The sequence below is a fragment of the Anser anser genome (assembly GCF_964211835.1).
Source record: "Anser anser genome assembly, chromosome: 2".
Classification (NCBI taxonomy): domain Eukaryota; kingdom Metazoa; phylum Chordata; class Aves; order Anseriformes; family Anatidae; genus Anser; species Anser anser.
In genome coordinates, this window is record NC_139721.1 from 116,174,532 (window position 1) to 116,187,103 (window position 12,572).

A 12,572-nucleotide genomic window follows, 5' to 3' on the forward strand; every position below is an offset into this window, starting at 1 on the left:
CACCCCGGGAAAGCCCCCGTGGCCATCGCCACGTGGCCAGGCAGGGTGCTAGGAAGGTGCCAGCGAACAGTTGGCTCAGAAACACACATCTCTTGAGCACCGCGGGCTGCCACTGGAAATGCTCCAGCTCCGGCTTTGCCAGCATCGAAGTCTCACAGCTAAGGAGAACGGGGCAGAAGGTGGTCAAAATGACACCCAGTCATGGCTTTGTTTGAGTTTTGGTGGTTTTGGGCCTCTTCTAGAGTTGTAGGCTTTTCTGAGCAACCTTGAGGCCAAGCCCCGGAAACAGCCCGCCTTATTTGCTTCCAGGATCAAGGGTTTCAAACAAAAACCTCAAATACCGAGAGGCCAAATTTCTACACGTACTTGCAATGACTAATTTATCATCCCTCTATACCATTAGTGAAAAATTGGGTCACTTATTAACTTCCCTACAGCTTTTAAGCTGGCTGACAGCTTACGCCAAACTCCCCAGCCGAAGATAAGAACCAGTGACGTTTGCACTTCTGCTTTAGAAATGCTTTCAAGAGATTTTCAGTCTGGGTTTTCCTGATGGGGGGAGGCGAAAAAGAAGAAAAAAGATGACCACGTACAAGGGAGAAGGGTTTGTGCTGAAGGCTGCCACAACAGGCTGGATAAAACACAAGCGCTGCCGTGCTCTTGAGCCAAACTCCTGCAGCAGGTAGGGAGGGCAGAAGTGGCTCCTCCTGAGCTGCAGGTCACCCTGTCACACACACACAAATATTTCCTCCATATCCCATCCATGTGATGACACTCCAAACACATGGGAAGCAATCACAAGGGAAGCTTCCCAAAAGTGGGGAGAAGAAAACGGCAAAGCCAGCAGCGAGGGCTGTGCCACCTTACTCGTCAAGGCAAAGCAGCTCCCAGAACAGAAAGCAAAACCACTTCCAGACTAGTCCTGAGTTGTTTTTCTGTACTACTGTACATTTGTTTGTTTGCATTTTAATGCATTTAGTGCACAAAATATGCTTTGACCACGACGGTCATCATTTTCTTGACATTTATGCCACCCAGATACGTAGTGCTAATAGCTTAATACCAACAATAAATACCCACGAACAAAAGAGACTTCTCTTGCATACAGTAGCTGTCACACTCACCTATTGTTTTTATAAACATTGCTGAAAAGTCTGCTCCTCGCTTCCTTGACAAGCAGTTACCTCTGCTCCTTCCCCCACCTCTGGAACACCAGAAGTACATGGCCAGCCTTACACGACTGAAAAACAAACCAGCCCGTCTGCACCGAATGCTCCTGTGTGGCTCTAAGGTCAGTTTTAGTCACAAGAATTAGGCTCAAGCTCTCAACATTTTGAATACTGGTTTGAAATAAGTGAGTGCGGCCCTCCTGCAATAGTTAAAACAAAGCAGCATCTTTGCCCGTCCCTGAGAGACCTGACTTCTGCTCCCTGGTAATTTTGCCCCAAGTGCTGCAATGATCAATACACACCAGCGTCCAAATGCATCGCTGCAGGTGATAAGAGTGCAGGTCATACACCCGATTAGGCTCGGCGTAGCTACCTGCTGGAAACACACACGGGGACAGGCACTGAGTTAGGTCACGGCATAAACAGCTTGTGAAAATGAAGGTCCACAGATAATCATTTTTGTCAGAGAAATAACAGCACAGTGCCATAGGTCAACAGCAGTCAGCTGCTGGTGATGTGCTAAGCTAGATTAAACTATTAACTCTCATTTTTGTAGGAAAATGGGGAAAAAAGAACCATGCCGAAAAGAAATATATCCAGTGATCCCAAAGGCACTAAGAATGCCTAAATGGCTAAAAAGCAAAAAAATAAAATATATAGCCACAAACATGCAGCAGAATAGAGAGACTACTTAAAAACCATCTTTATTGCAGAGCTTTTATAAGCATCAGCAAATCTCGTGACTCACGCTGATCTGTCTTTGTCTATGATTCCCACCGCATGCCTTTTATTTAGACTAACAGTAACCATCCACATTTCTCGTAACGAAGGAATTTCCGTGCCTCATTAGTGCTGCACAGAGATGACACACAGGATATTCGAAGAAGAAGGAGAAGCATTAGTGACGCTGGATCTGCTCTGTCTAAACAACAGCGAAATAGCTGGGCTGGAAATGTCAGAGGTGAAGTCCTGAGCTGGCCTGGATGGAGGTGGTTCACAACTGGCTTTTCTCATCCGAAAATATTTTCCTCTACGTGATTACAGCTCCACAGCCTTCCTTGACCATTTCTTCAGCTGCCCCAACGTTGATCTGCATTTTCCCTGCCGCAATCGTATTTCATTACTGCTCACCCTCATTTAAGGCTGTGTCCCCACAACCATCTCACCACCACAGCTTTTATCACTCAGTAATCCTCCTCTCTTCACAAAACACACCTCAACTACCTTGTTCTCTACAGCACGATTTTCCCAACGCTTTCTTCCATTTTATTGCTCAGAGCCTCTCCAACCTGACTTAGAAACAAGCTGTATAGCGTAAAACAAGTGAGATTATTCCGTGGAATTCAGCCCAAACTCATATCTATAGCTGCGGTTGCACCTAGCACTAATCCCCTCCTATTTAATTAAGTGTTCTCACAAGGATATTTCTTCCTGTGCAAGAGGGGCGTGTGAAGCAGAAGGTAGCTGGAGGGTAGCGGAGGCGGTGGCACTTACAGAGAGCATGCATGCGTGTGTACAAGGAAAGGACTTGGCAGGACAGGGGTTTATGGCTACACACAGTTCCTTGCTAAACACAAGAGGAGAACAGAGTCCAACCAGTATTCACCTGCTTTGGCTGAGTGACTGAATTTTATTGCAGCAATTTATTCATAAGGATCTAAGGATGATTGTTGCACATGACTTCCCTGGATGGATCGAAAATCAAAAAAAAAAAAAAACCAACAAAAACAACCAACAGACAGACCAAGAAAACAGAATTGACAAGTCACCACCACCACCACAAAAAAAAAAAGTCCTAGATGCTCGTCCATCCCAAAACACCGTATAAAAACTTCTGGTTTGCCTGTTGTGCTTAAACAGTGGGTTTGTTCCACTTCAGCCATTTTTAACAAAGCAAACAGTGGGATCAGGCTGACTCAGCCACCGCTCATGAACCAGAGGCAGCTGGAGGAGGCGAGCAGCTGCAGCGCTCTCTCCGGATGTGAAGTACCTGGACGCCAACCCCAGCTCTGCCGGAGCAGGGGGGACCCAAACCCACACCTCCAGCATGATCCACTGCACAGTCAACTCACGCGTGCCAACGACAGGTCAAAGAATATTCTAAGAGGAAACATCTCCCCGCTTCGCTGACTTGAACCATTTCGTATCTGCCTTACTGACTCGAGTCCAGCTGTCCAGTTCATCTCCGGCACCCACTGCCACCCCTCCAGCAATGCCCATCCAAGATCACCTTCTCACTCTGCAAGCCCTTAACAATGTTAACCAGGGCCCCATACACTGTTTATAATATTCTTCTCAGCTACCAAACAGAGCTGTAAGCAGCAAACGGAGATCGCTATCACAATTACAAATTACAGCCAACCCTGCTTGCTGTCAGCTGCCTAAGTCCTTTCTGCTGAAGACTTTCTAAAGCAAATGGGAATTTTGTTTATACTTAAAATGCAAAACTAACTACTCTGCTGATTGCTTAATGACCTCCCGTCTTCCAGCGCCATGGGATGAGGTCCATATTTTGTGAAATGATTATTTCCAGGGAATTACAGCCTCAGAGCTTCTGCATGCTTAGGGACGGATGTTGCTGACGACTATCATCCCAGGGTAAGCACCCAAAGGATGGCATCTGATTCCTCAGCCACCACAACAGGGTCCCCTCATCTCCACCCAGGGTTTAAATCCATGGGCAGTGGGACACGTGAAGCAGGTGAGACATTGTGTTCCCCATTCTCCTCCCAGCAGAATGTGTGCAGGGCACGAGCCACCCCAGCACCACGGCTGTCGAGGCTGCTCACTCAAAGGCGGTTAATTCATCAGATTAATTTGCAATGCCTCCCAGGCATAAAGTACCTTGATTTCAAAAAATAACTAAGTAATTACTCAAGTTTCAGTAATTCTACCCCCCTCCTCTAGAACCTTTTCAGAAAGTGAATTAAGACACTCATAAGTTGCGTGTGAAAGACATTTTCACAAAAAGCTTTTTCAACAAAAGTGGGGATAAAAGACACTTTGGGACTTGGCATGGTTATTTGTAATTACAGAAGGGAGAACGTTGACTGTGGGCTTTTTCTTTTTTCCATTACTTGACTTCTGCTGCTTCTGTTGAGGCAAGAAGTGGAGCTCAGCAAATGCTGTTTGTAAACTGTCAGCCCATGTACAACGTACAAAGCGTAAGAGGCACGGGTCTGTACAACCCAAGAAAACACCACACTGGCAGGAGAAACTCAAAGACAATGTGCAAGTCACTGCAGGAGCCTCCTTTGATCAAAGGGATGTTTGCTTACACAGTTTATCCCCAGGTTGATGTGAGCCAGCGAGAGGACAGCACCTCGGAGCATGTCTGTGCAGCTCTTCAGTCTTGGCTCTGGTTAACCAAGGTGGAAGAGCACATTTCACAACCAGCAGTCCCTCCCATGCCAAACATCCCTCCAACAGCTCTTTGTCTCTCCTTTCTGAGAAACTTCAGATCATCCATTTCCACGCGTGGCACTTTGCTCGTCTTCACACACTGATCTCTCTGTTCTGCCCGTGGACCCAGAACAGCCGGGGCCACCTCCAAAACACTGGCACAATCGTACCCCTTGAAACAAGCCCTTGCTCTGACAGCAAGTGGCCACGCTCTCTTCGTCCCTTGAGAAACCAAGAAGCACAGCTTCCAGCAGGCTGATCCACGGCGTCCTTGAGGGTGCAGGGGGGACATGGCCATTTGAAGGTGTCCAAGGGAACAGACACAAGCAAGACTTTTTTCCTCCATCAGGAGATAGATCAAGAGAATCTGTCATCCCACAGCACTTGCAGGCTGGGCGCTCAGAAGCAGACAGGACCGTACTACCATACACAAGATGCACATCCACCAGAAGTTATGGCACGTTTCTTCAGCTGCCTGCCATCAATACCATCCACACTGGCCAGCTTCAGCCAGCCCTCACCTCTGCCATCAGCTAATAAAGGAACAGAAGATTTTGCCCTGATACAGCCAGCAGCTGGCTAAGGGCAGCACAACTTACCTCCTTTCCTTTGCGCCCTAGCGGCACAAGTCGGTGCCGAACAACAGCAACTTGCTCGCTCACATCTCCATCGTGCCAGAGAAGTTTTCAAGCTGAGGGGTGGTGCCTAGGCTCCACTGGGCATCCAAGTCCTACTGAAAGGCTGCTGAAAGTCACCAGGTGCTCCTCAGGAATCGGTGGTGGTTTGGCTCCAGCCGGGGCTGGTAAATCCTCCTGTGCTGCAGCAGGTGCATTCTCCCCTCCAGAGCTAAGGTTTGCTCACCGTAATACCAGAGCAGCCTCGCTGAGGCCAAAAAAACCCTACCCTCAGCTGGGCACAGGTTTATAAATTATAGAAATTGGTTGAGAATGTGTAATTGTACAAAGATTTTAATGGAAGCTTAGGAAAAAGGACACAGAGGCTGCGCCATCCAAGGAGCTCTTGGCTCGCTGTCCGGCTACAAGACGCACGGTCTGAACACACAGGGATACAACTTCTCACCCAAATGCAGGCCTCTGTCACTCCCCAGGACCTGGAGAAGGCCGTATTTTGCCTCAAGCAATTCCAAGAACCAAGGTTTGTTTGTTTCTTTCCCCTCCTCTCCCAGTCGTTCTCCTTGTACTTGCTCTTCCGAGTAGACACAGTTATAATTAAGTCATTAACTAACTGCGGATCCAGCAGAGATGCCATCTGTCTGCCAATGCACGGGGGAAATGCAGTGTACAGACTACACAGAAACCCTCCTAACGAGGCAATACAGCACCTAGCCTGGCAGGGATCTGCAGGAACACACACGTTTCGCTTCTCAGGTGTCACAGAGACAAGTAAAGCCCCATAAAATTTATTTAGAATCATTTCAAGGCTGGACGCTTCAAATAACAGAGCACAGAAATAAGAAAACAAGGTCCAAGAATGAAGAACAAAGCTGCTAAAGAAAAATAATAAAAAAAATCAAATCAACAAGGATAAACAGATGAAAAAGAAGGAAAAAAGTTTTTCATCTATCGCTTACACTAATTTGCAACCCTACCATTCCTGTCACAGGTACCAAAATTTACTGTTGCCAAAGATCCTCCTGGTGCCCTCCTTCCAGAGTTTAACTTTTGCTTCACGGCTGCAGCAGTCAACACAAGTAAAGCCCAAAGCATCTTGCCTTTGTTCTCAGCAAAGAACAGCTCCTTGCGCTATTTCTGATATGAAATATTTCTATAATAAATTAAGTGCAAAGTTGTTCAGCCTTTTCCTCACGTTTGTTAGATGTGAATTCCAAAACTCCTCTAAAATACATACGCGTATGTATAAATACCAGTTAAGCTAGGTGCTAAGGTCTGCATCAACATCTGACTGAACAGAAAAACAAACCTTTTCGGTCTGCTTCTCCCTCATACTTTTTGGCTGGATCGGCTTCCCCAGTGCAGCCGCAGGGCTGGTGCCAGGGCTAGAAGCAGCAGCCCCACGCACAAGAGACTCTGCACCCTGTTCTTGTCTCCTGGGCCGTTTCTGTGCCAAATGGTGACAGCTTGCAAGAAATTTTGGTGTTTCCAGGTTTGTATGCAAGTAAATCCGTGAGCAGGAGTGGAGCTGGTGGAGAAAATTAATTCATACGTGACTGAAGAGACCACAACCTAACTGAGGACCCTCAAACTGATGGCTGGTTGTGCTGCTCTGGACAATGAGTTCAATTCAGAGTATTAAAACCCAAACATCATCGTGGCCTCACCAGCTGACATCCCATCCACGTCCTTTCACAGTTAAAAAAAGAGAAACAAAAGACAAAAAACAAACAAACAAACAAAAAAAACCACCAAACACACAGGAAACAGAACTCACCTGTTAAAAACAAACCTTCCCCGTTCCCCCAAAATCTAGAAATGCAAAAAAATATTGTCTATGTATTTCCTGGTGAAAAAATTAAACTAGTACCACCAGAACTGGATATAGGCATATTCTCTAGAGAGTAAAAACTAAGCACTTTGGACTGATAATGGTACGAGGCAAGCAAAAAACAGTACAACTGCATACACATGTGCATCGGTTGTGGTCTTAAAAGGAGAGGTCTCGATCAAACAAGCAACACAGCAATTCGGAATGGAAATAACCCAGCTCGCACGGCCTTTCAAAGGAGCACAAAGGGGCTGGTCGTTTATATTCTGTCAGTGCTAAATCAGAACACCATAAATATGTCTGATAACAGCTTGCTTTTCTAAAAGCAGCAGCTTTTATTTAGATTCATGCATGACTTGAATTAGTCATTTGGGAAGAAAAAGGTACCTGGAGGGCAGAGCAAGAAACAATGCATTTTTATCCGTGAATTCACTTATTATAGCAAGGACACTTTAAATACAAATCTAGAAACACATATCACTTAAGGATACTTTAAATCTGAAATATCTGTTTTATAGACTTCATAAAAGTATGATTAACTTCATTACTAGTGCTTCAGAGTCATATTTTAGTTAGAAAACACATTTTAAAAGGTCAGGTACGTAATACTTCATTCGCACTCCCACATCTACACACAGCGATTGCACCAAATACTTTCCTCTAGTTTTCCACCTAGAAGTTAACCAACATTTTATTTAACAATTTACATTATGCATAAGGTTGCATCCGAAGAAAAACCACAAACCAATCTGAAGACAACGTGACTAGTCATGTTTGACGTGCGTGTTCCTACAGGAAGTAACGACAGCACCACGTGGGCTGGGAAGCATCGGAGGGAGGAGAGAAGAAGGGATTTCTCCGAGGATGACAAGGAACAGCTGTAAAGACGCGTGCACCAAGACTCGTAGCTGTCCCATCAGAGCACAAGCAGTCCCAGAGAAGACGCACGTACCTCACTGTCACCTGGTGTGTGGTTCTGCACACACAGCCCATGCCTGCACACAGCGGCAGAGCCAGCACCACTGTCAGCACCAGGACAAAGGGAACTCCTTAACAATTACACAATACACAGGGATGCGGGGGGAAAATACAACTTGAAGTATCTTAGGTTTTCAGGACGAACCTTTGCTAAGGGAAACATTTCAGCTACAGTTTTGGTTGCGCAATGATAGGAGTAACTCCCAGTATGAAGAACATGCCAGGTATGCAAGATCTGCTCACCAAACCTGGCAAGGCGCGGTTCCCCTCCTGCCCTGCTCACACCACGCCACCCTCCAACCCACCGTGCTGCCGAGACTCAGGCAGCAAACCATCAGCTCTTCCAGCAGTCTTATCTTCACTTCTACTAGCTTCGGTTCACCAGTTACTGACCAGAGCTATCGCCCATCACACACAAAGCAGACTTGCTTGGCTTTCCAGGAAACGCACCGCTCCCACCACCACCACCCAGCCAGTCTCCTGCTCGTGCAACACCCAACCAAAAACTAACAGCATGGGCTCAGCTCTGTGCTGCCTCCAACATGAGCTTGTGTTTGTGCATAAAGCAAGTATAAACTTGATTTTTTAAAACAGGAACAGCGCACATGGATGCAGAATTCAAGTTTGGATGTTTGAAACGTGATGGAGGGGAAGGAGCTGGAGCAGATGATGACAACAAGCAATAAAATCAAAGACAATGGCTCAAACAGAGCTGTAGCACATCTCAAAAGCAAGCCCAGGAAGTTTAGTGTGAGGCATCAGGAAGATTTATGGGGAAAAAAGGAAAAAAAGTTTTGATAAGACAGTTTGACCAGAGAACAAGGAATTACGTATGAACGGACAGCGTAAGGGTGGTTCAGAAGAATATGATTAATTGACTGCTGCGCTTCCTACTGGAGGGCTAGGCCTATGTATGAGAAAAGATACAGCTGAGGATTTTTTCATTTGCTACTTCAGCGATAAAAGATCTTTAGAAAGTCTGGCTCCTCTCCTTCTAGCACAGATCCACCTCAGGGCTTTTAAAGTTTCTTCTGTTTGAAAGCAACGCACAACAACCATGATATAATACTGTTCCTTTATCCTTTGAAGACAGGATAGCTGTCATTAATTTGACTTAGAAGAAAGGCATGAAATGTTTTAAAGTTTTAGACTACATAGCTTGGAGCTTAACCCCCAGAGCAGTCCAATTTCACAGTTTCAACACGTAGACTGCACTGCTTATGATAACGATGGCTGCGAGCGGCACATCAGCATAGCGAGTGCAGTTAAAAGTAACAGAAGCGTTAGAGGTATGAATTGCATCAGGCTCCTGGGGTTGTTCGTAGTCACAGCACATAACTTGGTGTTTATTTTGTACGGAGGAGTCATACTTCCAGGGTCCTGAACAGGACCCGTGGCTATAAGACAGACTGACTGGATTTGAGGATGAGCACGAACCTCCTGAGTATACTTCCTGCATTTTTGGCAACCGAGCGGCTTTTTGAAACGGAGGAAAACCCCGGGAACCGTCTTTGCGTTCCCAACGGGAACTCTTGCGGGGCTGCAGGCGGGATGTGCCCATGGGCAGCGGGATTGCGCGGCGCTTCAGGAACCCGAGCAGAGCGTGGCTGGGGCGAGCTGTGCTCCTGTCGCCCCAAGTGCCCCGGGCAGGCTTCCCATGTTGCCCCAATAAATGCGGTTCTCTTTGCCTGGAAACTTACCAGCACCGCTCACCCTGCACAAGCTCCTTACAGGTAACGCAGCTCCCCGCACCCACAGAAAAGTGCTTCGGGAAGCTATGCGAGTAACCCATACTCCGCTAATCGGGGATGCAAAGCCCACAGGATCTATCCAATTAGTATTTACACAAAAGAGAGGGAGCGACTTTCCACCACGGGCTTGCGAGCCGCGGTGCCCGGTCCCGGCGCAGCCTCCCCACCTCCCTTCCCGGCAGGGCGGCTCCCCTCCCCCGGGCAGCCCCCGTCCCTTCCCTTCCCTTCCCTTCCGTCCCGGAGCCCCCTGCCACGCCATGCCGGCCCTACCTTCCCGCCGGGGGAGCTGCGCCGAGGCGGCGAGGAGGGCGGCGAGGAGCACGGCCAGCGCCCGGCCCCCCGCCATCTCCCGCAGGGCCCCGCGCCGAGGCGGGCGCCGGCTCCCTCACCGCCACCGCCGCTTCCGTCTCGGCACCTGGAGGCGGCGGGGCGCAGGTGGGGCTCGGCGGCCACTCCTCTTCCTGCCCGGCCTCCCCGGGAGCCGCCGGTGCCAGCTAGGGAGCCGGGGAGCGGGAGGAGAAGGCACGGAGGGCGGGCGGCCCTCCGCCCCGGACACCTCCCACCAGACCGGGTCGCCCAAAGCCCCATCCAGCCCGGCCTTGGATACCTCCAGGGATGGGGCATCCACAGCTTCCCTGGGCAACCCAGTGCCTTAGCACCCTCAGAGTGAAGAATTTCTTCCTTATATTTAGTCTAAATCTACAATTTTTCAGTTTAAAGCCATTACTCCTTGTTTTATCCCTACACTCCCTGACAAAGAGTCCCTCCCCAGCTGTCCTGTGGGCCACCTTAAAGTACGGGAAGGCAGTTGTGAGGTCTCCCTGGAGCCTTCTCCAGGCTGAACAACCCCAACTCCCTCAGCCTGTCTTCATAGGAGACAAGTTCCAGCCCTCTGAGCATCCTCATAGCCTCATACCCTCCTCTGGACTCACTCCAACAGGTCCACACCTTTCTTGCGCTGTGCTCCTTTTGATGCAGCCCAGGATACGGCTGGCTTTCAGGGCTGCAAGTGCAGACTGCCGGCTCATGTTGAGCTTCTCATCAACCAACAACCCCAGGCCCTTCTTCTCAGGGTTGCTCTCAATCCATTCTCCATCCAGCCTCTATTAGTCCCTGGAATTGCCCTGACCCAGGTGCAGGACCTTGCACTCGGCCTTGTTGAACCTCATGAGGTTCGCACAGGCCCACCTCTCAAGCCTGCCCAGGTCCCTCTAGATGACATCTCTTCCCTCCATCGTGTCATCCGCACCACACAGCTTGGTGTTGCCCACAGACTTGCTGAGTGGTCTTAGAAATGGATGCTGTTAATAAGGAAGTGATTAAGTGGTTATACAACAGTGCTGAAATGAATGGGTAGGAGTTTTACAGCCATATGGGGATGAAGAAAGTGATTTGTTTGCCTCAAATCAGTTCTGATGCCAATTCATTAACATAAGGAAATAGGGAGGGGTAGATCTTTAACTTTCAGCTGCTGGAGAAATAAGAAGACTTTTGGCCAGCTCCAAGATTTTAGTTTAATTAGTTGTATCCCACCACTTCATTACATTTCAGCATTTCAGATCTTTATAAATGTCAGTACTTTCCCACTGAAGGTAATTAATATGACAACTTTACGTTACTTTACAGCTTCTTTTTCTTACTACTTTTTTTTTTTTTTTCCCCGATCAAAACATGGAAAAAGCATGGTAGACTTCCTAAAATGGATATGGTTTATGCACATTGTAGCTCTTAGCACCCTTCTGTCATTTGTAAGTCTAATGTGGGAGGGCAGAACTGGGATTCACCCTCAGTCTGGCTGTTCCTGTGTCCTCCTCACTCACTCCTCTGGTCTCCAGCACTCCCAAACAAGCACATCGTATGATTGTAAGCCCATTAAACACAGCTAGCCAGCCTGACAACACCTCTGTGAGCCAGCCAAATGGAGTTCCCACTGGTTTAGAGATGATAGACTGAGGGACAGACCATCCTCATCACTGCCTCAGCATGACAAGAGAGCCAATGCTGCTCAATAGGGTGCAGAGGGCAGTGTAGTGATGGACCAGCTGGATATGAGGGCTGCTTTCTAAGGGATTTGTACGTCTGCTTTGTCATAAACAGTGTAGATAGCTGGATTAAGATGCTTAAAATATCTGTCATGGGAAAGCATGCAGAGATGCCCACTTCAGGTCAAAAAACATAGGCTGTCCATAAACATAACTCTATGGAAAAAAAAATAAATCACACAACACCACAAAGTGAAGGCATTTTCCATTTTTCCATTGATTTCATTACGGCTTGTACAGCTAATGCTCTTCCTTATATTGGTTGAAGTCCTGGTGGCTGCAGTGTCAACTAAGGGAAGGACTCACGGGGTTAAAGGTAACAAGCACCTAAGCAAGTGCCTACCCAAAATACCCTAACTCTTAGATTACAGTGTAAATGAAGGTGTACCGCTCTCTGTGATGATGCTCGACCATCCAGAAGGTAAGAAAGCATACTCTGAATGGGAGTGCTGTTAAATAGGTACCCTGACTGGTATCTGACTTCTCTCCTTCTGTCTGCAAAGAGAGAGGACCAAGGGCAAAGAATTGTCACTCTAGTTTAGCAGAGTTGATCCGCAAAGCATTAAACTATAAGCTTTGCTATTACTTTAATTGCTACAACTTTTTTTTTTTTGATTAAGAAAGAAGGAAAGCAGAAAGAAGAGTGAGGACCCTCTTCCTTTTACACATCTTTTTACCAAAATTTCCTTTGAAATAGTTACTAACTGTTGCTTTAGAGTGTTTTCTTGAGAAGGTGAATACTATTGTGATACTGACAGTTTGACGAC

General features: G+C 47.5%; 1 protein-coding gene across 1 annotated transcript in view; it reads right to left on the reverse strand.

The window, feature by feature from the left end:
- Positions 1 to 10,530, reverse strand: part of CDCP1 (CUB domain containing protein 1) — a 28,987-nt gene extending 18,457 nt beyond the window's left edge. The window contains exon 1 of the mRNA XM_083824979.1: positions 10,034 to 10,530. Coding sequence (XP_083681105.1) covers positions 10,034 to 10,109 — 76 coding nt within the window. The 5' untranslated portion in view covers positions 10,110 to 10,530. The remainder of the gene's footprint in view (positions 1 to 10,033) is intronic.
- Positions 10,531 to 12,572: the final 2,042 nt, after the last annotated feature.